Here is a 27,411-nt window from a genome sequence, read left to right as displayed (position 1 = left end):
CGATCAGCCGCCTCCTGCACATCTCCCACTGGGGATGTGCCCGCAACCCAGGTACATGCCCTCGACCGGAATCGAACCCGGGACCCTTCAGTCCACAGGCCGACGCTCTATCCACTGAGCCAAACTGGTTTCGGCATGTATATTTAAATAAACATAGTAGACCCCGCTCCCAAAGTCTTGGATTATTTGTTTTGAAACAAAGGGATTTTTCAGAAGTTAGAGTCTGTTGGATTGATTCACTGTTAACAGAGGAGCAAAACTGAACTTTAGTTCAGTTCTCTCTAGGTGTTAATAATTGTAATCACAGTAGAGATAATAGAACAATGTCTGTGGATGTAGCAGTAACAGCAGAAATATCAGATAACATTTTTTTAATCCTAATTATGCACTAGTTCTGTTCAAAGTGCCAACAAAAATTACTTCCCTGTAATGTATAATTCTCTGCCTGCTCTGTGAGAGAGCTGTTATTATTACCCCAATTAATGAGCAGGAAAACTGAGCCTTGGACTTCATACATGCTTATCACATGGCTGAACTTTACCCCTACGAGACATCCTGTGTCTGAGTAAATATGTGGGTAGCTGTTTCTAGGTGTGTTGGGTGGGTGGGGGGGTAGGGGGGGCTTAATTTTGATAGATTTCACATTAGTTGACTAACATTGGGCACTTCTTAATCTTACTTTAGTTCAGTTCTCCCTAGAGTCTGGTATATCCCTGATCATTCCGGAAAGAGATGTCAATCATCCTAAACAATATAAGGAACACAAGATCATCATGTATCAAATGATACTTGGAATATATAAGCCAAGAAGAGTTTATTGTCAAAAGTCACTTAATTAAAATAAATGTTTAATAGTTTAAAATAAAGGCTATAGAGTCCTTTCAGTATTTGAGAAAACTGGTTGAATCCATGGCTTCCAGAGTTGTCTGCCAAGAATTAACATCTAACTTAATTTTGAATTCCTTGGGAAACTAGAATTTAAGTAAATGGGCACCAGTTTTCTTAGTTTCTTTAATATTTTTTTTTTCTCTCTTCCATCTTGGGAGTACTTTTTCACTTAAACACATTAAGATCAAATGCCATTTTGAAACTTAGACTTCTGGATGATCATTATGAAAAATTTGTAAGAGCTAAAAGGGCCTACACAAAACCTCAAGGTTATGGCTAGAAATTGAAATGGCTACAGAGATATCTAAGTAGCAAAAATGAATAAAATGGACTCTGTGTGAAAGAGGATAATATTAGTGTGAGAATGAGTAATGAGCATTTAGCTTTGTAGGGATAATAGGGAATAGTGGTGACTGTAGCAAACTAAGGAAACTGGGCTCTCTTTGCTTCAGCCTATTGTTACCGTTCAGAAATGTGGGTCCTGTGTTGATATTTTTTCCTAATGTTTGAAGAGAAACTACAGATATTGACTTTTATGTGAATGCTGTCATTTCTTTAAATGGTAGCAAGTTAATCAATGTTTTAACCACACTGTGCTATGCTAAAAATACCTCCAGTGCTTTTGACCTCTGCTTTAGATAAATTCATTGCCTTAGGCCAATGGAAATTACCCAAGAAAGTCAGCTACAGTATCCTTATTCTTATAGTCTGAGCTGTGAGATGAATTTGGTGGGAATTGAAATTGCAAAACACATTTAAAAATGTTAAACAAAAACTTAATAACAACAAAACCTAAAATATTAACAAAAGACAACTTCAAAAAAGTGTGCACTTACTGTGGTATTTCATTGCAATCATGTCAATAAATTTCTGAATTTTCACTTTCACTGTTAATAATTTTATGACTCTAATTCCATTGAGGATGGTTCTGAGCTCTCTTTCACCTTCTGTCCAGTTTCACTATTGACTTCCCAGCCACCTAACTATTAGACATCTCTACAATCGTGTGCCTTTCAGTTAGTGCACTGACCACAAGCTGACAACGATGAATTCTTTCTATTGAAGACTGAAGAACACAGTTCTGTCAAGCTTCTGAGACGACACTAAATAATGTTTTAATTATCATCAAATCCTGGAAAAGTTTCATTGAAGAGTTTAAAAAATCTGGGTGGTCTGATGAAAAATCATCTTCCCCAAGGCTCTCAGCTAAATGGTGACGTTCTCTTTAACAGTTGTTCTGAAAAAGAATAAAACACATTTCGGTGGGGAGTTGATCAGATGCTAAAAGGCTCTTAATAACTCAGACACACCAAATCCCTGGTTCTGAATAATAAGCAAACAGCAACAATCAAAGGGAACTTCGATGTACTGTGTAGGTGTCACTGGGATCCCTTCAGGTAACGGAGTAATCCAGGGGTGGTATATATTCCTCATGGTTTGTAGAGTCATAGATGCCCATGGCAAATGATTTATTGTTCTTTAAGTTTTTGGAATTTAATATCGACAGAATGTTGTTATGGCCATTTAGGGACAAACTGACAACTGTTCCAAAGACGAAAAGGTGCTGCCCATATTCTGAAGGAGCTTACCATCTCGTGGAGAGTGGACATGCAAACTAACAGTATTTTGTAATTGTTGTTCATTGTAGTAACAACATGAACATTTAAACATAAATTCTTCCTAATTATAATTTTCATAAAATGTTTTTGACTTTTTATTCATAATCTAACACATTTATTGAAACAAGGAGACTATGTAGAGAGATAATGGACGGCAAAAGCTCAGTTAGACATGGAAAATCAATCATTTTTATAATGTAGCCCAGAGAATAATTTAAAAGTCTTTCATCTCAAATTCATGAATTTACTTGGCATTTGCTATAGGTATTTTGGGACTTATATGCTAGAGGTGCTCAACTGTGGGTGTGGGGTTGGGCAGGTAGCAATGTATGGAGACGTTTTTAGGTTGTCACTGCTAGGGTAGCGGTTGCTGCTGGCATCCAGTAGGTGGAACTGTTAAATCTCCTGAATGTACAGGACAGGCCCCACCACCAGGATTGATCTAGTCCCCAACGTCAGTAGGGTCAAAGTTGAGAAACGCTGGTATACGGTGATAGAAAAGAGAAAGATTATATGACATCCTTATAATACAAATGGCTGACTATTTGGATTTGGGGGAAGATAATACACTATTTGGGAAAATTGGGGAAGATAATATACTAGGGAAATTAATACTACATAGCCTGGTGGTGTTTAGACACAAAAACCTAGGTAAGAAAAAATTCTCCACGCATTCCACTGACGTTTATTGAGAGCTCACGAAGTGCGAGGCAGTGCTGTAGGTGCTGAGGATACACCAGACAGGCTCTGTCTCCATGGAGCTCCTGTCCCAATGTGGGAGACCAGTAAACAGACAAATGGAGGAGTGGGCAGTGCTGGAGGGTAAACAAGCAGAGTAATGTGGTACTTAGCACTGACAGGGGTTGGAGAAGGGACATGCCATGCTGGATGGTCATCAGCGACCTCCCAGGAGGTGGCAAATATGCTGAGAACTGAAGGCCAGCAGGAGGCAGCCAGAAAACAGGGTTCCACGCAGAGGAAGCAGGTGGTGAAAAGGGTGCTAATGTGGAAGTGAGCACGCATGTCTGGGGAGGAGCCAGAAGGCTGTGTGGCTGGGCAGTGGCCCAGAATGGGAAACAGGTATGACTAAGAGGGAGGGAGGGAGGAAGGGAGGGGCTAGACATCAATAAAGGGACTCTGAAACTCTAGACCAGGATCATCATTGTAAGATAAAAATATCTATGGTTGGTAATTTCCCTGTGTTTCTAATTTTTCTCAGTTCCCTAGTCAAATGAGTCCCAAGTGCTTGGCAGTAAGAATAAAATGGAAGAATACTTGCTTCCTTATTTCTGGAGGTGACTGGGCATTGTAGAGGAAGGTTATAGTGTCCCATCCCACTGTTGGTCTTATGCACAGAGTGGGTATAGAAGACAGTAATAGAGCAAAGGAAAGACATATGAGGAAGGAAAAGAGAACGGGCAGCTTTGGCTGGTGTGAGAAGTGATTCCATGGATGTAACAAGAGAAAGGTCAAGTTTAATTAAATAACAGAATTGAGTGGTTTAGATTTATGGTGGCGAATTTTGAGCCCTGGGTCTTGGAGAGCCTGGAATTATTGCAAGGTATTATATGGGTTTTCAAATGTGTGAAGATTCCTTTTTATTATTATGGTAAATTTATTGCTCAGTTTTAGCACCTTCCGTCTAATATACCAAATATGTTTATGATTATTTATTGAATATTATATGTATCCTCCCAATAGAACATAAGCAAGGAATTTTGACCATTTTGTTTATTAATATATTCTATATACCTAAAACAGTAGTTCCTAAAGTGTGGTTTGCAGACATTTGGAGTTTTGTGAAATCCTTTCAGGAGATTTGAAAGGTCAAAACTATTTTTATGGTGTACTAAAACCTTATTTGCTTGTTTTCTCTGTTGACATTTGCACTGATGGAGCAAAAGCAGTGGTGTGTAAAACTGTTGATGCTTTAGTGTGAATAAAGGCATAGCACCAGACTGTACGAGTGGTCACTGTATAGTTCACTGTCACCCACTCATGATGGTGGTGGTGGTGGTGGAGGGGGGTAGGAGGATGCCAGTTTCACTTAAGAATGTTCTTGGTAAAGCTGTAAAAATTATTAATTTTGTTAGGTCCTGTCTCTTGCACAAGTCTGTTTGATATTCTGTGTGGTGAAATGGGAAGTAGACCTAAGTACTTCTGCATATTTAAGTATTATAGCTGTCTCCAGGGAAAGAATTTGTGTGCCTGTCTGCGTTGCTATGGAACATCATATTTACTTGAAGTAACAACTGTGAGGCAAACTGTGGTTTCAGTTTCAGGGCATTGAGGTATTTGGCAGATATTTTCTCAAAAGACAATGAAGTGAGCTTGAATTCGGCTGGAAAACAACTGAAGATATTTGTTGATAATGAGGAATTCAAGCTTGTAAGTGAATTCAGAGTTTTGGAGAATTTATATCTATGACTGTGAGCTTGACAATGCCCTAATAAAGACTTTCCTCATGAGTCGAATACTGATATTAACTAACGGAATGTAGGTTTTTTGATAATGTATAATTAAATGTGTTAATATTTCACATATTTGCATAACTCTTAATCAGTGTTAAAAAATTTACAAAATCACACATGGATAAAAGATCCCTTCAAATTGCAAGATAGATCAATGGGTTTTAATGGAACAGAGTATGAAAAGTTCACTGATATAGTTTAAGAATCAACATCATGCCTAATTTTTAAGAAACTACCACTTATTTAGTTTTGGTGTTATATTAAAGAAAATCCACAAATATCTGAAAATGTTATAGCAATAAACACATTTCTCCCTTTCCCAACTATCATGAGAAATACGTTTTCAAATAGCATATCACAACCAATTGAAGTATCTATGAGAATTTAGCTATTTTCTATTAACCTAGATATTAAAGAAAGTTGTAATTATATGAAACAGTACCACACTTCTTACTTAAATATTTTGGAAAATATTTTTCAAAAGAATATGTTATATATACATTAACATGTAATGGGCTTATTTTTGATTTTTAATATACTTATAAATTAATAAATTGGGTAACAGATATTAAAAATTTTCTTAGTTTTAATTTCTGATATATTAAACATTGATAGATATAATATACATAAATAAAAGCTCTTTGTAGTTCTCCATATTTTTTAAGAGTATAAAGGAGTCCTGAGACCGAAACATTTAAGAACCTCTGCCAAGAACAATGCCTGGCACACAGCATAAACATTGTTGAATTTTTTCTAATAGTTTTTTGTCAATATGTATTTAAATTGACAGATTAACATTAGCACCACAATATGCATGTCTATCATTTTTTTCATGTTTAGGGAAGGATTCCTACTCAAAAAATTAGGAATCAATAGGTGTGCAGGGAAGGGTGAGATCCAATAAACTGGAGAGGTTACAAAAGGTTCACTGTATTAAAGGGCATAATATGTGATTTGCAGGATGGATTGAGATAGTATTATTTAACTTAAAAAATAAACATTCCCTTGATCCAAATCCATTTCCATACCTGTGCTCCCTGTATCAGCAAAAGTTTAAAGTTTTTATTTATTTGTTTATTTTATTTTATTTTATTATTATTTTTTAAAAAAATATATTTTATTGATTTTTTACAGAGAGGAAGGGAGAGAGATAGAGTCAGAAACATCGATGAGAGAGAAACATCGATCAGCTGCCTCCAGCACATCTCCTACTGGGGATGTGCCCGCAACCCAGGTACATGCCCTTGACCGGAATCGAACCTAGGACCTTTCAGTCCACAGGCCGATGCTCTATCCACTGAGCCAAACCGGTTTCGGCGTAAAGTTTTTAAAACATTTTCTGTGGTAATAGCTCCTTTTCCACATCCTCCGTTTTCCCCTCTACCCATTCCATTGGGAACTGCTCTGGTCAAAATCAAATGACTGAACTCTGTGTTGTCAAGCCACATGTGTTCGTGCACGTGTCATTTGTGCACGTGTCTTTCGTGCACGTGTCTTTTGTGCACGTGTCTTTTGTGCACATGTTTGTGCACGTGTCTTTCGTGCTCTACTTGATTTCTCGGCGCTGTTAAAGCAGCTGGCCACGCCCTCATTCTGGAAACACTCTCTGCTATTGGCGTTTATGATACCACATTCTTCTGGATTTGCTCCTACCTTACTGGCTTCGGTGGTTTTCCTTCTGCGTGGCATCTACATGTTGGAGTGCCCCAAGGGTCTGTCCCGGGGCCTTCTGTGTCCTCCATCTGTATTCTTCAACGGAGTGGGGCCATTGGCCCTTCTGCCTGTGAACATTTCCTGCTTTATGTCTTTGTGTTCCGCTCTCTCCTCAAAACTTCAGATTGGCACAGTGAACTCCCTACTTGAGATCTCCCCATTGGTGTTCAGTAGGCATCTCAAACTCAACGTTTCCAGAACATACTCCAATTCTTTCATCCCCAAACCTACTGCTCCTTCAGACTTCTCCATGGCAATAAAATCATACCACTATCAAGCAGGTGTTCAAGACACACTCAAATGACAAGTCTTTTTCGTTTATTAGGACTTTGTTTTTTCCCTCAGGAAGACAAAACAGAATAACGTAACTTCTAAAGAATTTTGATGTGATAACATTGTTTTAAGTTCAAGAGGTAAAAGAAAAATATTTACCCGTTTCCCCCCACTTATTTTCCTGAAACGAGTATACAATTTCCTGCAATAGTTGTAGCCCTTCTTAAATTTTTTCCCTTTTCACCTTTATATATAAAATTTACCTATCTCTATCCCTATAAAATTTGCCACATTTTAAGATGGCAGTTGTTGCTATGATCATTCTGAATGTCAAATATTCATAGGAGTACAAAGGTTTACTGCCTGTACAATATTAGGAAATTCAGATTGGCACCAGGTATCTAGAATTAAAAGTCTATACCAGTGGTTCTCAACCTTCCTAATGCCGCGACCCTTTAATACAGTTTTTCATGTTGTGGTGACCCCCAGCCATAAAATTATTTTCGTTGCTACTTCATTACTGTAATTTTGCTACTGTTATCATAATGTAAATATCTGATATGCAGGATGTATTTTCATTGTTACAAATTGAACATAATTAAAGCATAGTGGTTAATCACAAAAACAATATGTAATTATATATGTGTTTTCCGATGGTCTTAGGCGACCCCTGTGAAAGGGTCGTTCGACTCCCAAAGGGGTTGCGACCCACAGGTTGAGAACCGCTGCTCTAGACTATGAACGTCTGTGCGACTTTTGAGAGATCTGTGTGTGCCTGACAAAAGAAAGAGCAGAAAGGACAAAAATGAGTTGAGAGAGATCATTGAATATACTGAAATTAGGACATTAGCAGGTGTTGTCTGAGAGTAAAACTCATCATGGACTTCACTTTTGAGCTGTCAGTGGCCCAGGTGGGCAGACCAGGGGACAGGGGATTGTGTCCATCTCCCTGTTGTATCTTAGTCCATTTCTTCCTTCTTTTGATTTTTTTGTAGCAAATTTGTGACATTTTTTGCTTTCTTAAACAATTCATACATGGCATTTGACATATTTTACCAAATGCACGATAAGAGGAAAACAACATGGGGAGCAAGTTGAAGAGTTCTGAACCAAGTTAGGGGAATGCTGGCGAGTGAGGGCAAGCTGACACACCTGCCCGCTGAAAGGCACCTGGAGGCACACCTTCGAGCCTCACTTCCTCCAAGTGTGACTTGGAGATTATTAGGACCTGTTTACCCGTTGGTTGTGATTTTCATTATTGGGGGGCAGGTCCTCTGGCGGGGTGTTAGCAATCGCAAGTGGCTGAATGAGAGGGTGTTGTATGTACATGGAAGGAGTTTGACAGAGTTGAAAGTCAAGGTGAAACAAATGAACCCCCCCTTTTTTTTCATTCAGATTCACTTGTTTCTCAAAGTCTTTTTTTTCAGACTTTGGAAGAATGAACCTAAAGGAATGGTCACCAACGTGTGGTCTATAGACCAACTGCATCAGGATGCAGATTTATATGCACCGAGGGAGCTTGCTTTCTGGGTCCTGAACCCATCTGCTGAATCAGACCTTCTGGGGATAGGCCAGGGAATCTGTGTTTGGAAGAAACTTTCCACATCGTAAAACACAATAAAAGGTTTGAGAACCACTGGCATGAGAAGCTATTTGCCAGTACTTATTTCCAATATGTTTGTATTAAAATGAAGATGATCTAATTCTAATGAAATTCTGGACCAGTGAGAATGGCTGAATGCAGAGATAAACAGCGTATCCACTCCCTCCCAGGGTTTTGTGACTAGGGTATTAATGCTTTCTTGATTGATATGACAAAGATTGAATGCCCAGTCACCAAAGTCTGAAAGGACTTTATAGATACTGGTTTTTAAGGGATAATTCTGAACACACATTATTTATCTCTATTTTCAAGAAGGAAGATTTACACATTTTGTGAAAAAATGTCAACCAGTTTTTTATAAGTTTGAACGCTCAACCAACTATCAAAAATCTGCCTGCACTGTTGTGTAAAATGGGGCTCTTGGGAAAAATAAACGCTTGGTCAGAAATGCTAATAAGTTCCAGGTTTTCTGTCGTATACAGTTAAGCAGAAAGTTCCATATTGTCACGGAGGATAAGAAGATAGAAAGTCAGATAAAGATATAGTTTACTTTATTAGTATTTCCCCTTCTCACTCATATTTTGAATTATTTTGACTATCTCTTTAATTTATTAGTTTCAGGATGTGACTGAGTTCAATTTATGAGGAAAAGGTTTATAAGTCTAGACTTGAAGTTTAAGCGTTGCTTGCCTGAGAGATTACCTGTTTACTGTGTGGTCAATATTGAAATGTAAACAAGGCAACTGAACCACCCATGTTATTTTAAGACTAAATGGAAAGGTCTAAAAAGCATTTTTGGTATGAGGATGTGGAAAAATATTCAAGAAAAACAAAACTAAAATTAAACAGAGTAATACTAATTAAATGGACACTTAGAGTTAGAAAATTCAAAACCTGTGTTTTCATTACCAATTAAGTGAAAATTTAGAAAATAGTTAAAAAATTGTGTCATTTTTAAAAAATGATGTTTTATTTATTTCAGAGAGGAAGAGAGAGGGAGAGAGAGATAGAAACATCAGTGATGAGAGAGAATCATTGTTTGGTTGCTTCCTATACACCCCATTCTGGGGATTGAGCCCACAGTCTGGGCATGTGCCCTGACTGGGAATCGAACCGTGACCTCCTGGTTCATAGGTCGATGTTCAACCACAGAGTCATGACGGCTAGGCTGTATCATGTTTTTAAAATAAAAAAAATTTAAGGTAATATCTACTATGTTCTTTTTCATTTTATTTAATTCAGATGAATTATTTTATTCTATTGAAGCTATTAGTACTGTACTGATGTGTCTTTGTAGTTATGAATACGAAGTATGAATTGGTTGAATCGGGAATAAAGATGGTGCTAAAACGAATGTTAGGAGGAAGAGCTTGTGCTCATTTGTTTTGTTTCTTTCAAATAGTTTTGTTTTTCTTTTTACAGAACATACTAATAGCCTAATATTCTGAAAATAAGGAAGGTTGCTTTCCTACTTTCTGGAGGTAGCCACTGTTTGTGTTTTGGTATATACTACATATTTTTTCTCAGGATGCATGTAAACTGACATTGCACATATGTATATAAGTATATATACTTGTATGCATGTGTATATATGTATGTGTGTACATATTAGTATATGTCTGTACATATTAAGTATACCACTTTGTAAATCTTTTCACCAAATGGTATCTTAGAGACAACTGTTTTATACACGCATTTGTGTATATTATTTTATAACATTCCATTTATGATTATACTTTTGCAGTGTATTTTAAAATGTGAATGTGTAGAAATATATTAAATGATTCCCTTATTGATGGCCATTTACGTTATTTCCAATGTGTCCACTTTTGTAATGAACACACCAAAACCTCTTGTCTGAATATTTCCTTAGGATAAATTTCTAGAGTTACATTTGCTGAGTTAAAGGGAACGCCCATTTAAAAACTTGAGCTATGTTGTCAGATTGTCCTCAGAAATGTCCTGCCATTTTATACTCTTACTAGCAATGTCTTGAGGGTGGTAATTTTGGAACGTTGTGGCCACATCTGGGTTTCATTAATCTTCTAAATAATTAATATGCCCCAAACGGGATTCTTACCTTACTTTGTTTGCTGCAGTGTCCAGAGTGTCCCTAGAGCTTCTCTGTGCCCTGGGGAGTCGGTGACTTGGCAGGTGGTGGGTAGAGTCCTAAGATAGACAAGGGAAAGAATGGCCTCACCTGGGCTTTAGATAGTTACTGGACAATGTCTTGGGGACACAAATTAACTTTGCTTGATGGAAAGTCTCTTCTCCTTTTCCTTCTAAACTTTCTCTTTTGAGGCTCAATATAAGTAACTCATGCTACTCTTTTTTTTTCCCTTTGTAAAAATAATAGCTTATTTATCTATGGATCAAAGCTTAATTAATGATCATCATGAAGAGTCCCGGTTATTGAAAATGCTAATGAAATTATTTGTCTACTATAGGGCTCCGCAGAACCCTGAGCTGATCCCAGAAATACACATTCCGGCTTCCTAAAACTTGGGGGAGGGGATGAAAAGGGGGCATCTTTCCATTTCTTCCTGAAGAGTCACTTTCTCTCCCTCCCTCTCTCAGTCTCTCTGTGTCCTAAAGGGATTAATTCAGAATTTCTGGCCTTTTTGTTTTTCATTAGAAATCCTCCCCCCTTTTTTGTATTAGACTTTGGTCTTTTGTGCTTCATTAGACTTAGAAGTTTAGGAAACAACTGACTCTTAAGTATTTACCACAGAACTTGGAGACTCCAGTGGATAAATTTAATTTACATTTATGTGGCCTTGACCCCAAACTATAAAGGAAATATAATTCTTAGGTAGGAACAGCAATGCACAAAGAGTCCCCCTTTTATGATAAAACTATACTCAACAATGATTGGATTTGTAAGCTTTGGTTTCTTGTAAAAAACACATTAAGTGCATCAACACAGTTATTTTATTAACCTAATGTTACCTTTATCTTTTCTTGTCCCGCACAGGCATTCCTACAGCGAATGAACCAGTGTGCAGCATCAAAAGTTGACAAAAACGTCACAGAGGAAACAGTGAAGGTGAGGAGGGACAGTGGGCCCTCACCCCAAACACGGGTTCCTCCCAGATGAAATTTCACCTGGGGGATGTTTCTTCAGGACCCTTTAACCTGCCTTCAGTCCCAGTATACGTTCTTGTGCCATTTACTTGTGTGGGTCATCATTAGAAAAGGAAAACCAGACGTTGGGAAAAGAAATGGTGATTAAGAGGATGGAGACGGAGACAGAGAGAGATTCTTTTTGCCCGAGCCTGGAGACAAGTTTGAAAAGACAAAGAAAAATAAACCGAGACCAAGAACCCCAGTGTCTATGAGAGGGAGGGAGCTGAGCTCTGTGGAAGGCAATTGCTAGAGGTGGCTCAGGAAGATAGGACGTGGGCAGATGCAGCTCCCAGTCCCTGATCACTAAAGAACAAGCGATCTGGATGGTCCATTGGTGCAGAAAGGAAACTCCGAATAGTATCTGCAACTCAGACAAACGTATAAACATTTCCTTTTAAACTGTACGGAAGGATGATTTTTGCAGAGCTTTGGGGAACACAAAGGGATGGTAAATGAAAATGAATTGTGCTGTAGTCATTATTACTCATTTAAGTTGTATAAATCATCATTGATTTTTCCTTTTGATGCTAACCAGCTGTTTTACTTTACTGAAAATAAAATATTTCCCAGGATTGTATTGGCTCTCCTTATCCTATTTCCCCATAAGTTGAACACTAACTTTCAAATTCTCCTACCAGGGGAGTATATCACTTTGCATGCTTTTGGTTGCAAAAAAACGTGATTACTCAAATTGACTTGACAATACGTTGGCTCTCAGATTGGGCATCTCAGACGGAAGAGAATGTTCAGGACTCGTGACTCAGGAGGTTAATGAAATTGCCAGGTTCTCTTTAGCTCTTCCCTCTGCCATCTAGGTTATCAGCTGTGCCCTGGACTGCTCCTTCCACAGCTGCAAAATGACCCTGTAGCTATCCAGGCAAAGTACCTTTCCAGCGTACCCCTCTTAGGAACAAAAAGCCTGCCAGCCAATCTGCCAGCACTGTTTTACCCACAGCCAATTCTTGTTAATGGGGGTGGGACCACCACGCTGGGATTCAGCCACTCACACTTTTCCGGAGAGCCAGGAATAGGTTTCTGGTTCCCAAAGCTGTGTGGGAGGAGAGAGGACATCCAGACAAAATTGGTTCTCTGCCCGCTGGGTGGGAGGAAGGAATGGATGTGGGACAGATAGCACTCCACTGAAGTTTTCAGCCTGGAAGAGAACGCTATGCTCGCATAGACTTTTTTTTTTTTTAAACTTGCTTTACCATTATACTTACTTACACGTTTATTTTCAGATTCTCTTCTCAAACATTGAAGACATCCTTGCAGTACATAAGGAATTCTTAAAAGTGGTGGAAGAATGCCTACATCCTGAACCTAACGCTCAGCAAGAAGTGGGAACCTGCTTTCTTCATTTTGTAGGATACGTTTCTGTTTATTTTAAAAGCTCTTATCCCCTACATTTTGAGGTTTAGCTTTTGGCCTGGTAGGATGTGGGAATGCAGCATTAGAAGTAAAATCTGACACCAAAAGTTTAGGGTCTTTTAAGGCCAATGGAATCTCCCAGTTGAGGCCAGAAAAGAGGAGAGGGCCCCACATCATCCATTTTATTCAGTGAAGAATAAACAGCCTTTTCATTTTCCCAACAAGTTAGTTCTTCGCATCCTCTGTAGCTTTGAATTCTAATGAATTTTCAGGCTGTTCATAATGAATGGATTTTTATGTTTCTTTCAAACATGGAGCATTTCTCTTTTGAGCAGAAAAGCCTTACTCTTATAATGGCGTGCGGAGCCTTTGATCAGTCAGAATGTCCCCTTGTTAATTCCCTGGTGACAAACCTGGAGGTGAACAAACCCGGCCACTCTAGGTACACGGATGTCTGTGCCTGGATTTTTCTCAAGGATGGCTTCTCAGGAGGGGCCCTGAGCAGAGCAGAAGAACAAGCCAGAACTCCACTTTTTCCGATTGTGCCTCATGCTTGTGTGATCATTTTTATCTCTTTGGGCACAATAGCTGAAATAACGTATGCAAACGATTTGCAAAGTGAAAAGCCTCCTATCGAGTGAAAATTGTTTTCAGAACTAAACAGCATTTATCTACAAAATGTGCTCGTTATACCATTCCACTGATGCTAATATTCAGAATACTAATTTGAATCCATAGTTATCAAAATGCTGAACAAATAACGTTTTATTAAAAATGGGTAAGGGTATTTTGTCATCGAAATCAGTTTTTGTTTATTTTAAATTTCTATTTTGTCCTTTATGAAGGTAACTATGTAGTTTCTTTTTATGTTTCTTTTATTCACCACATATTTTTTGTTAAATTTATTGAGGTGACACTGGTCAGTAGGGTCCTTCAGGTTTCAAGTGTACATTTCTATGATACGTGATCTGTATATTGCATTTGTGTGCCCACCATCCAAAGTCAAATCAGCTTCTGTCACCATGTATTTGGTCCCCTGTCCCCCCGCCCGCACCCCCCCCCCCCCCGGTCCTATATGTAGTTTCTAATTCTGTCCTTCTATATGCTAGTGAGCAGCCTCTGTATATGTTACTTTTGTAATCAGAAACTATTTTATAAAGATAATTATATTAATGGGAGAGGCTCCTTGGGTGGAGGAAGATGAACGGCTGGAAGCCAGGCATGTTTGTGTCCACTTAACCCAGCCGGTTCCCTTTCCTGAGAGAATCCCAGTCTTCTGCCAGCCGGAGGGGCTGCTGTCTCAGTTCAGGGCTGTACCTGGGAGTCTTCCACCCTGACGCTCATTTCCTCTGAAGCACACGATCAGTCTGTCATCCATGCATTCAGCTGAACTATTTCTGAAGTTTGTTTTATTCTGGTTCATAACCATCTCTCTCTCTCTCTCTTTTTAATTTTAATTCTTTTATTTCAAGAAAAATGATTTTAAATATAATAATGTTACATGCAATAAACATTAATATTTCAAGAAAGATGATCTTAAATATAATAAGGATACATGAACCATCTCTTGAAATAAGTAATTCAATACATTGCCTACTGGCCATCTAAAATAGCACTCCATGTTTCTTTCTTCTTTTTTTTTTCTTTTTTTTTATTGCATAAAGTAATACAAAGGGTATTACATATGTGTCCATTCCCCCCCCCCCCGCCCTAGACAGTCCCCTAGCCTCCCCTATCCCCCAGTGTCTTATGTCCATTGGTTATGCTTATATGCATGCATACAAGTCCTTTGGTTGATCTCTTACACCCCTACCTCCTGTCCCCCAACCCTCCCCGGCCTTCCCTCTGCAGTTTGACAATCTGTTTGAGGCAGCTCTGCCTCTGTATCTATTATTGTTCAAAAGTTTATAATCTCTATTATCCATGAATGAGTGAGATCATGTGGTATTTTTCCTTCATTGACTGGCTTATTTCACTTAGCATAATGCTCTCCAGTTCCATCCATGCCGTTGCAAATGGTAAGAGTTCCTTCCTTTTTAGAGCAGCATAGTATTCCATCGTGTAGATGTACCACAGTTTTCTAATCCATTCATCTACTGATGGGCACTTAGGCTGTTTCCAGATCTTAGCTATGGTGAATGATTTTAAATATAATAATGTTACATGCAATAAACATTAATATTTCAAGAAATACAATCTTAAATATAATAAGGATACATGAACCATCTCTTGAAATAAGTAATTCAGTACATTGCCTACTGGCCATCTAAAATAGCACTCCATGTTTCTTTCTAATTGCATGTCTTTACAATTTCAGGGGACACACTTCTTTATTATATTTAAGAATATTTTTATTGACTTTTAGAGAGAGAGGGAGAGAAAGGGGAGAGAGAGAGAGAGAGAAAGAGAGAGAGAGAGAGAGAGAGAGAGAGAGAGAGAGAGAAATATTGATGCGAGAGTGAATCATCAATCAGCTGTCTCCCGCACATCCCCCACCAGGGCATTGGGCTCAGAACCCAGGCATGTGCCTGACGGGGAATCGAACTGGCTTTTGGTGCATGGGATGATGCCCAAACAACTGAGCCACACTGACCAGGGGGACACCCTTCTGTTTTAATATTTGATCTATATATTTTCTGTCTTCCTCTTTGGTTGGTGCTGCTTTGATAGATGCTGATCATAGCCAATTAGGTAAAATCTTACAGATGGAGGAAAGCTTAGAGACCATGATGGCGAAGTTCCTCCTCTTTTTGTAAGTGTCCTGTCTCTAGTATCAGTGAAGGTTGCTTGTTTTTACTTGATCACTTTTAGTGACAGCTCCAATTGTTAGAAAATCTTTGTGTTAATCCAGAATATGCCAATCACTGCCCATCACTCCCTTGCAATTTCCACCTAGTGGTTCTAGTTTTGTGTTTTGGAGCTACATAAAATTGTAAATTCTTTGCAATATGACAACTTAAGTATAGTTACCATTTCCTAATTTTTTTATACTAACATATTTTCTGAAATGATCTCTCGTATGCAGTGGCTTCCTGATCTTCTTACTCACTTACTGCCGCATTTCTCCTGTTAGTGTTCCTCTTAAACACACGGCCCAGCTCAGTGAATGTGAAAGGCAGGGCTCTGTGTGTCTAGAGCCCTGGGTGATCTGGTGTACGCTTTCCCTCTACCTACGATGCTTTCTTTCCTCTCCCTGCGTGGGAAGCATGGACTCATCTCTCTGGACCGTGCTTTAATGTTACTTCCCTTTTAAAGCTGTATATGAATCCTCTCAGCAAAGGTAGGGACTCCCTTCTCTGTAAGTTCCCAGCACTTGGTTCATTTACCTGTTTTTGCATACATCCTATTGGACCGTGATTAATATGTCTAGCTCCTTTCCAAAGCTGTTCTTCATAGATCAGGGAAAAGAAAGAAATAAAATGTATTTATACATACATGTGGGTATAGTTTTTAATACTTAGTAAACACTTCATAAAGTTTGCTCATAAACATCACACAGGTTACTATTTCAAAATGGCTAATAAAATGACTCTACCTCATTCTTCCTTGATTTCACAGAAAGACAAGTTTCGTATTTATGATGAATATTGTAGTAACCATGAGAAGGCACAAAAATTGCTTCTGGAACTTAACAAAATTAGGACAGTCCGGACATTTCTTTTGGTAAGTACATATTTAGGTGTTACCATATGCTGCTCCTTGTTGGCAGGCCCACCAAGCGCTGAGGAATAGCATCCGTGTGATGCAGAAGCTGTTCCTGTTACAGCTCTTTTACCATAGCCCAGTGGTCGGCAAACTGCGGCCCCTTGAGTCCACACTCAAGGCTCTTCCACAAAATACCACGTGCGGGCCGTACAGTGTGATTGAAACTTCGTGGCCACACTCAAGGGGCCAAAGAGCCGCATGTGGCTCGCGAGCCGCGGTTTGCGGACCACGGCCAGAGCCAGTCTAGGAGGCTAGAGTCCTTTCATACACGCAGTGAGAGTTGGGAGAGGCTAGTTATGTGGGGACACACTGCGGATGCCCTCTCCTGGTTGATTCTGAATTGCTTGTGAAACCCACAGGTTCCCAGGGAGAGAAGACGTTTATACAAGTTCAGCATTGCTTTTGTATCCCTCACTTCCTGGGGTTTCCTTTGCTTCTGCTAAGAGAGCTGTAAGTAGGGAAGTAACAGGACGGAAACAAACGATGGTGTGGTAGAAAAGAAATTTAAAGACCGATCTTTCTTCTACATACTTGTCTTCTTCAGTTTTCATAGAGCAAAAATGCGCATTTAATTTCTTTAGGCTAACACCAATATATGCGTCTTTTGGCAGTTAGTTGGCCAGTTTAATTGCCAGTGAGAAATATGCTGCAGGTGTAGACTTCAGTGATATTTAGCAGACTGTGGAGTGGAACAGCCACCCCTATGATCTGGGTTTAGAGCACTGTCGTTACCCCCAAAGCCCCTCATGCCTGTTTAGAGCCCATCTCCACTCCCGTCATCAGCTCCAGGTAATCACTGATTTGCTTTCTGTCTCTATGGATTTGTCTTTTCTGCAGGCGTTATATAAATGAAATCACACCATGTAAACTCTTTTATGCCTGGCTGCTTTTACTGAGGAAAATGTTTTTTGAGGTTCATCCTTGTTGTAGTATGTATCTATATTCCACTCATATTTATTGCTGAGTGACATTATTCATTATCATATTGAATGGATATGCCATTTTTGTTTATCCATGGCCAGTTATGAACATTGGGTCCACAAGTGGCTAGAATAATGATGGACCTTAAAGATACCACATGTGAAAGGCCATTTCAGAGAGAGACATTTGTTAATGTAGAAAAGCCAGGAAATGTTTAGTTTGGGCTATCGTACTTATTGCTTTTATGAACTTAACATTTATGTACAAGTCTTTCTGTGGACATATATTTTCATTCTCTTGGGTATATACTTAGAGTGGAATTGCTGGGTCATAGTACATTCATGTTGAACTTATTAAGAAACTACCAACGTGGCTGTGCTATATCCACCAGCAGTGTGAGGCTTGCAGTTTCTTCGCCAACACATGGTATCACCACGTTAGGTAATTTTTATTTGTATTTCTTGAATGACCAATTATATTAAACACGATTTCATGTGTTCATTAGCCATTCATTATTCTCTTTAGTGAAATGCTCACTCAAATCTTTTGTTATATTTAAATCGCAATGTTTATCTTATATTGAGCTATAACCTTATTTTGGATGCAGTTCCTATATCAGTCATATAATTTGCAAATATTTCCTCCCAGTGTGGTTTGTCTGTTCATTATAAAAAATTGTCTTTTGAAAATCAAATGTCTTAAATTTTGTTGAAGTCCAGTTCATTAAATTTTTTTTTCATTATGGCGTGCTTTTGTTGTCATATTTAAGGCATCTGTGTTCAGGTCTTATACTTATTTTGTTAAATTTATTCCTAAGTATATTATTCTTTTTGATGTTGTGATTGGGATTGTCTTAATTTAACTTTTGGATTGTTCAGTGCTAGTACTAGTATATAGAAATTTAATTGACTTTTGTATATTCTTGTGTTGTATCCTGTGATTTAAATGTATATATTAGTTCTAGAAGATTTTGGAGGATCTTTCACAAATAAGATAATGGAATTTCACTTCTTCCTCTTCAATGTGATATCTTTTTTTCTTTTCCTGCCTTTTGCATTGGCTAGAACCAGTACAGTGTTGCATAGAAATAGTAAGAATGGACACTTCCTCCTTGTTTCTTATCTTTGGGGGGAATCTTTCAGTTTTTCATCATTAAGTGTGATGTTACCTGTAGTTTTTTATTGGTAGATGTTATCAGGGTGAGGAATTCCCATTATGTTCATAGTTTGTTGACAGTCTTTAAGACTTTTTTTTTCTTTTGTAATATAGGTGTTTAATGCTGTGAGTTTTTCCTTATACTAGTATATGGCTTTAGTTGCATTCCATGAATTTTGACATGTGTTTTTATTTTCATTCAGTTTTTTTTAAATGTCTAGTTTCCTTTGTTATTTTTTTTGATTCATTGTTTATTTAGAAGTTTGTCTTGGGAGGCAATTCACCGTGGGTCTCTTGTGTTTCTTTTGTTGTTGTTGACACTATTACATATGTCCCCCATTTTCCCCTCTTTGCCCTCCTCCACCTAGCCCTCCTCCTGCACCCCCCCTTCACAACATTGTTGTCTCTGTCCATGGGCTATGCATATATGCACATATATTCTTTGGCTAATCTCTCCCAGTATCCCCATACCTTCCCCTCTGAGATCTGTCAGTCATCCTGTATGCTCCCCGACAGGGGAGTGAACCAGCATCCTAGGTATGTGCCCTGACCAGGAATTGAACTCATAACCTTTTGTTGCATGGAATGATGCTTCTTCAGTCGCTCAGCCATGCCGGCCAGGCTGTCCTGCCTATCTTTTAAATAATATTTGCATCATGAACAGCCTGAGAGATATATTGTCTTCCTCCTCTGCAATGGTTAGACATCCATGCTGCTTTTATAAAAGAGTTATATTTCCTAAACTTGGGTCTCTTGTCCTGTTGTACATGTGCACGTGTCATCTGGCCCTTTTTGTGTTGTAATGTGGGAATTGGGGCTTTGGAGACTGGCCCCCAAATAATGATACTCTGGCTATTCCTAGTGCTGTGAGGCAAATACAGAAACTGTCCCGTATCTCAATCCAGTTGCATCATTAGTCAGTGGTAGAGTATACATGGAACCTTGTTCTACAAAACAACACTACCACTCTTTATAAAGAGGATACATCCATGTATCTGTCTGTTGTTTACCCATCCATCAGTCCATCCATCCATCAACCCACCCACCCATTCCAACCATTCCATTCATTTATTCCATCTATTCACCTATTTACCATCCATCCGTCCACCCATTTATTCATTCCTCCATCTCTGGTTCTGTTTTCTCAGACAATACTCAGGAGAATATATGTGAATTAATTTTCAAGACATAGATCCAAAACACATATTGGCTACTGTAACTAATATGATGAAAGGCAAAGGTATTTTTCATTCCTGTGAATGTTATTTGTGACTGAATGTGATCTTCTCAGAGGAGCTATATAGAGACATGCTTTCACCATTTTTCAGCAGAAAATTTCATGGTAGAGGTGAGTTTTATAGCTACAGGTTTTAGAAATATAATTAATTATGCCTATTTCCACCCCAGAACTGCATGCTGCTTTCAGGACGGAAGAACACAGATGTCCCCCTGGAAGGATATTTAGTAACTCCAATACAGAGAATCTGCAAGTACCCTCTCATTTTGAAGGTATTTTATGTGTTTACTTTATCATAGCATTTTCCTTGTACCTGCATATTTTGCTTATTATTTTTTAACATTTTTTCTTTTAAATAGTCTGATATTCTAAAGAACGGGCATATTTTAGTCGGGGGGGGGGGAATGGCTAATTTGTCACTAATTTATATATGGAGTAGGAAACAAATCTTTTAAGAAAAGAAACAAAGAAGTGCTCTTTGTAGAAAACAATTGTTTGAGTTTCATTTAGAGTAAATGCATTACTTTCAAGATAGATCCCATTAAGTACATTATGTCCAGTTTATGTGGCACTTTATCTTTTTTATGTTAAGTAAGTTCTCTGTTGGTGAATTCTTTGATTTACTCTATAACATTGGTGCTAACAAAGTGAAGGACAGCATTACATAATTTCAGAGCCGGGTTTTAAATCATTATTATAGGGAATGGAGTGGGTCACATGGGACAGTGAATGATGGACATAGAAGGACAGTGTCCTGAAAACACTGCCTCTGCAAGATAGGAAATGCTTCAGTAATGGTCATAGGGACATTGCCTCATTATAATGACCAATTTTTTTTTTAAAGAAAAACCTGTTGTAAAGTATGAATTACTGCTGGTTCTGCAAAGGCCTATGAATAGATTAGAATAGTAATTCCGGAAAAGGTGGTTTTTGGAACTATTAGCATCAGGATAGGCAGTTTGGGGTGGTGGTTGAGCACATGAGTTCTAAGTTCAAGTCCTAAGTATTCTGCTTATAGCTGTATGACTGAGCACATAATATCATCTCTTAAAGCCTTGGGTTTTCACTTGTGAATCAGAATAATGATGACAAAATTATAGCATATACCTACAAGAATGTGTACATGTATGTATGTATGTATCTGTGTATATTGGCATATATATGCATGTATAAATTATTATCTAATAGTTATTTGGGCTATTTTAAATAAGCCATTTAGCATAGTATATATACCGTAAATGTTAGACATTATTATTCATACATATTTGATTCTGATTTATTTAATATATTAATTAACACTTGGTATCCAAATTTAAAAATACTCTAAAATGCTATGGACATATTAACTGGTATTCTTATTGATTTACTTTTCGAGAAATAAGTGTTATACATTTTAACTAAAAATATACCTTTTACTATAACTTTTGGCATAAATTAGGTTTCGGTGTAAAATTTCTTCAAAAAGCATCTCTCCTTACTGAAAAAACAAGTAAAGATGCTTGGGTAAGCCATAGAGAGGAGCTAATACAGGGATCTCCAGTTCTGCAGAGCTTTGGCACAGTCAAGAGGGTAGGGAGGATTGGTGTAGATGTGACGCCTGTCTTTGGGAGAGTCCCTTCGGACTTCCCAGCTGGTGACTCAGATTTGCCTCTGTCCTCATCACTGCAGTTATTCCTGGCCTAGGTTTTGGAATCCCAGGGATTTGTTTGTTTTAAGAGTCAGAAGGCAGAGTGATATTAAGAGAAGTGCAGCATGGCAAGTAGTTCTAAATCACTCACTTCTGGATAAGGATGACCTCCAGTGCTTGAGCGAGCCTTTCAAAAGATAGGATCACGGACAATTCCTTATGTAGGAAAAAAGAGGTTATGTCAGAGCACCTTTAAGCAGTGGAGAGATAACATCTTTTCCCATTTTTGGAAGATTATCTTCACAAACATGAAAAAAATGTTTACTTGTGTAGTAAGTAGATACTTTGGTGTTTGATATTTTTTCTTTCTGGTCCTATCAGCTGAAAAATTGTGCTGGTGGTCTCTTTGATTCTGGATGGCTTTGATTATTCAGAGAAAAATGTTAGGGGGTTAGGCTGTGTGTTAAAGAAAACATATGTTGATCTTATTTGTGGAACTTGAAATGATTGGATTCACAGCAGGTAACTGAGAGAAGACTGTTACTAGTCACTACTTCACGTGATCTAAATTCCTGTCTTGACTCTGCAAATACCCCGTGGGGACACTTCCATCGGGTCTCACATCTCATGTCCTGCAGGCTGACTTGACTCCTTTGCGTGATTTACAAATATTTCTACCCTTCAGAATTGCTCGAGAGCGTTGCATATCTCTTATATGTATTTTTAATTCAGCATAACTTTTTAAACCTTGTCTTGGGAATGATGTAATGTTGCAAGGTCAAAGTTTATGGCAAATTGGTAAAAAAAAAAACCAACACAAAAACACACACAAAAAACACAAAACAGACTTCAAGAGAATATAGCAACTGCATATTTTCCCACTGTATGTTAAAAATTAAGAAAATTCTTAAAAAGATTGGCCTCAGGATTTCTGTAATTGTGTTAGTTACATGATGATGGCAACTGTAGTAAGGAAACAAATGACTAATTGAAAAGCAATGTGGTCACAACTGTCTAGACAGTGGGTGAAAATGTTTAATTTTTGCTTCTAAACAACTAACAAGACCTTTTAGTATATTTAAAAGATTAGAGATCACTCTGATTCTGCTATCTTGAATGGAAAAAGAATAAAAAGCCAAAAATCCCTCTCCGAAAACCAAAAGAAAAATCAAGCTATTGAGGGCATATGGCAGTTCATTCATAGCAGAGCATGATCTTGAGTTATTGATGAAAACAGCATAAATTGTTTCTTTAATGATGGGGTATTGTGGAAATTTGAAATTATTTATTTTCTTAGAGTATAAGACCCTTTTTAAAAGTTTTGTTTTATTTATGGCATGCTTCTATAATGTCTTCAAAATTATTAGGAAAGAAGGCACTTAGATTATTTTTGAAATTATGGGGCATATTCATTTACTGTTCTGTTAAAGACTCTAGGAAAATGAAATTCACATATGAAAGTGTACTTCTGTTGGAGCAAAAGTCAAACTTGTAAAAAATTGCACTCTGCAGGTGAGATATTTGACAATTTGAAAAGAGAGATCTAATTTAGTTTTTAAAAACAATTTTCAGGGGAAAATAAAAGTCACTGCAAAATGCGTTATCAGGGTACCACTTCTTCATTGATTCAACCTTTTGTTTTTTATCTTAATCTTCGTGGAGGTGGTAACGTCACTTCTGAAAGTGGTTCTCATGATCTTTGTAGTTTTCATTTCCTGGTCAGCCTGAACCTGCTGTACCAGAAAGCTGAAGATCAAAGGGCGATTTGTTTTCTGTGTATAAACAGGAGTTGCTGAAGCGGACTCCAAGGAAACACAGTGACTACGCAGCAGTGATGGAAGCTCTCCAAGCCATGAAAGCTGTCTGTTCCAACATCAACGAGGCCAAGAGACAGATGGAGAAGTTAGAAGTGTTGGAGGAATGGCAGTCTCACATTGAAGGCTGGGAGGTACATTCACTGTTCTCAACAATCGAGCTTAACGCAGTTTTGCTATTTCTCATGCTCTGTGTAGAATTGATTGGCTTTGGATGGGACTGTAGGTGCTCATTTTCCTAGGTAATGCTAGGGGGCTGTAAGCATTTCTGAAAAGTGCCGTCATTTTTACTTTGAAATATTTTTAAAGTGGCAGCTGATTGGCTTGACCTCAAGCTTTGTGATAGAGACAGTTGACACTGTGTGGGTTATAAGCTTTGATATTTCAGTATTTGAGAACATGGTCGCCCTTTTGCCTGTCTTAACTTTGGTCAGTAAGTATACAGCCTGACTCCTGGGCAGAGTACGGAGGGGACTGAGGCTTCGTATGTGTGCTGGGATATTATTTTGAGACTGTAAATTAGGTAGTAAATTTAATTGTGAACCCATTGAATCTCTCTAAATTTTAATTTTTTCATTTCTAAAATGAATGAAGTAGCGGTGATATGATTTTTAAAAATGTTTTTATTGATTTTAGAGCAGAGGAAGGGAGAGGGAGAGAGAGAATAGCATTGATTGTTTGCCTTCCATATGTGCCCTGACCAGGGATAGAACTCACAACCTAGGTATGTGCCCTGACTGGGAATAGAACCTACAACCTTTTTGGTGCATGGGATGACACTCAACCAACTGAGCCACACGGGCCAGTCCTGTGATGTGATTTTTAAGATCCATTCAACATGAAAAATTGTATGGGTTCATGATTCATTAAATAAAGAATTTTTTTTAATTATAAAAAAGCAAAAGAAGAGTGATATTTCAGAATCTATAATGTGTTTCCAGCTATAGTGACTTTGAATCCCAGTTACTTCATGGAGTTGGAGTCTATATTACTTTAGTGCTATATAAAGAATAAACTAAAATTTTCTTTCAAATGCCTTAATTTAGATGAGAATGAGCTTTGGACTTGAATAAATTTTTATTGTTATAAAGTAAGCAAATCACCATAGTTTTTTAAAGTCTAAAACAATTTTAAAGTGTTACTAACCAAATATTGTATCACACAAATCCAAGTGGGATGGCTTTTATCTTTCGGGCATTATAATTGACTGATTTGTTTCTTATTTTTAGTATGTTGGTTTCCATTTAAATCTAAAATTATAGCCACTTAGACTTGCAAAGTAATCTCAAACATTGACCTCAGGGAATTCTCCTATTTATCCATTCTTCCCATGGATTTTTAAAAATGCTTACTGGGATCTGATGTAGCTTCCTCCCTCATTTTTATTCTTCCATTCCAGGTGTCCAGAGTGACCCCACATTCAGCATGAATGCCACTTATTCCAATCAATTAAAATGGTTGTGTGTTTTACAGTTGATTCATGATGATAATTCTTTTCCTAGGGGAGCGGTTGTCCTGCTGGAATGAGAAAAATGAGCTAAAGTTTGCTTTTGCGCTTCTATTGTCACTGAAACGTTGGAAGAAAAACTGCAGGATTTGTTAGGGATGTTTGTCAGGCCTTTTACCAAAACAAAAACTTCACAGTCTCTGTTCGACGCTTTATGGAAATGGATCTGTAATAATTTTGTTTCCTTCTTGTATAGATCCTAAAAATCAGGTTTACTGCAGAAATGACTGATTATTTTTAAAGTGTTGATATTTCTTGTACTCTACGTGCCAGTTACTCCAAGGAGGAAAGTATGGGGGTCATACTGTGTCATATGTGACCCTCAGTGGTGGGTGCCTTGACCTCAGAAGCCTTGCCTAGTATACGACACTGGAGTACAAGAGCAGAAAGGAGCATTGACACAGAGGAAACTGACGGGGTAGGGGGGTGGAGAGGGGTCCAGATAGGACTCCAGTTCCAGCAGGTCTCCTGGATGTTGGGTTCCAAAAAGAGTGGCAGCACTAAATCTCCTTGAGGAGATTTGAAAATGATTGCATGAGACATGGCTATATAGTGATTTGGGAGTTTGGGGACTTTGAGGGTCTGCAGCTTGGAGCTAGACCCAGCCAGTTGTCTGATGACTTGTGATAAGAACCTGAATCCTTATCTCAGTCCACCACTGTAGAGTGGGGGTGGTGAAGCTGTTGTACTCGGCCTGGTCCCTTCTGGGACAGTTAGGAGAAATGCTATCTGATAGGACTCCAAAGGTCACAAGGCAAAGGGACACAATCATCCAGGATAAACTCTGGCCTTGGAGGAAGTGGGCTTTCTTTGCATTGCTAACAGGTTATTGTTCAGTTTACAGACAGCTTTGGGTACTTTAGAGTAGCTCTAGCGGGGTTAGGGCAGATCAAGGACAGATGTCTGATGGCATGACCTTTACAGGACATAGTTTCTTGAATTTTTGAGGTTAGGAGTCATGAGCTAATCTTGAGAAACAGCTCCTTCTACGAACTCTTGCAGACCTTTTATGACCACCTTAAAGGTGACGTTCTCGTTCCAGAAACTAAAGTTCTCTCAAATGGAATCTGAGTGTGATGTGCCATGAATTTCCCTTAGTTCCACTTTAGGAGGATTATTATTTCAAATAAGTTACTTAATTATCTAGGGTCTTGTTTCCCCATTCAGAAAATGAAGGGTTTTTTTTTTTTTGCAGTGAGATCTCTCAGATAAATTTGCCTATTATAAAAATTGGGTTTTAGTCAGCATTAGGCAGTGACTGCTCTCACAGAAGATCTGTAGTTTTTTTAATTGCTCATATTTGAAGCGCCAAAGTATACTTTCAGAAACTGACAAGAGCCAGAAAAGGCAATTAGGAGCATAGGTATTTGTTTTTGACTTCTTTTCTAAATTTCCAAGTCTCTTCAAACATTAAAATCATAATGTATGAAAAAAATGCAATAACAAAACAATTTCCTTCTCAAAAGAAACAATAAAAATAACATTGTTAAAATATTATTAATATCATTTATTATATCTGAGCCATATGTCTTATCCAACATTCCAAACATTCCACAAGATATTCTACTAAAGGTAATTGTAGAGCAATGACCAATGTGCTTGGAAATGAAACTGATTAACTGTTTCGTTAGAGTCATTGATTCATTTCGTAGAACAGGACCATTCTTAGTTTTAGTCTGCTTTTTAGTTGGTTGATAGTATTGTAATTATAACTGCAATCTTTGGAGCAATACTGCCTGATATTGACAAGGGAGTATCAATAAACATTATGTCATTTAGTAATTCAGCTTTACGTCCTTGATAGATTGATCTCTCAAATCAGAGGAAAAATCACGATAAAAGATAGAGGGTGAATTATTAATATATGAAGGTGTTGGAAAAATAGCATTCAAGATAATTATTGTGTCTTAGAAAGTAAAAAGAAACACTTGAAACGTGACACCGCTTGCTTACCTTTTTACAAGGAGACATACAATGCTACTAGACCATTTTAAGATCACCTCTTGTTTTTGGAACCAGTTTGCTGCTTACATTTGATAAAGTTTGTGTCAGCCAGTGTATTGACTCCAAGTCATGTTTTCTTGTTATTTCATGACTGAGTCTTGCCAAAGTTATGGTGAGACCTGCTTCTTTCTGTCCCTTCTACAAGATGATTTGGTAGGCACAGTTTGTCTGCCTTGAGGTAGAATTGATTTATAGATAGTCCTTGTTATTGAAGGATAAGTGGTGTGGGAAAAAAGACCATTTAAAGTAAATCCACATAAAAGTTGATCAAACTTTCACAATATGTGGGATTTGGTGAAAGTTTGATTGGGACATTATCTTGGTAAAATGAAATGTATATTATTAGCTTGTTTTACCTAATATATAACAGAATTTAGGTT

General features: G+C 38.0%; 1 protein-coding gene across 2 annotated transcripts in view; it reads left to right on the top strand.

The window, feature by feature from the left end:
• The window catches only part of PREX2 (phosphatidylinositol-3,4,5-trisphosphate dependent Rac exchange factor 2), a 214,732-nt gene that overhangs the window by 45,830 nt on the left and 141,491 nt on the right, over nucleotides 1-27,411 (top strand). For both annotated transcript variants that reach the window (XM_059672950.1, XM_059672949.1), the window contains exons 2-6: nucleotides 11,542-11,613; nucleotides 12,932-13,054; nucleotides 16,620-16,724; nucleotides 20,250-20,351; nucleotides 23,493-23,654. In XM_059672950.1, coding sequence (XP_059528933.1) covers nucleotides 11,542-11,613; nucleotides 12,932-13,054; nucleotides 16,620-16,724; nucleotides 20,250-20,351; nucleotides 23,493-23,654 — 564 coding nt within the window. The remainder of the gene's footprint in view (nucleotides 1-11,541; nucleotides 11,614-12,931; nucleotides 13,055-16,619; nucleotides 16,725-20,249; nucleotides 20,352-23,492; nucleotides 23,655-27,411) is intronic.

This window comes from Myotis daubentonii, chromosome 17, assembly GCF_963259705.1.
Source record: "Myotis daubentonii chromosome 17, mMyoDau2.1, whole genome shotgun sequence".
In the NCBI taxonomy this organism is placed as follows: domain Eukaryota; kingdom Metazoa; phylum Chordata; class Mammalia; order Chiroptera; family Vespertilionidae; genus Myotis; species Myotis daubentonii.
The sequence above is the reverse complement of the archived record's forward strand: the minus strand, read 5'-3'. Positions and strand labels throughout refer to the sequence as shown.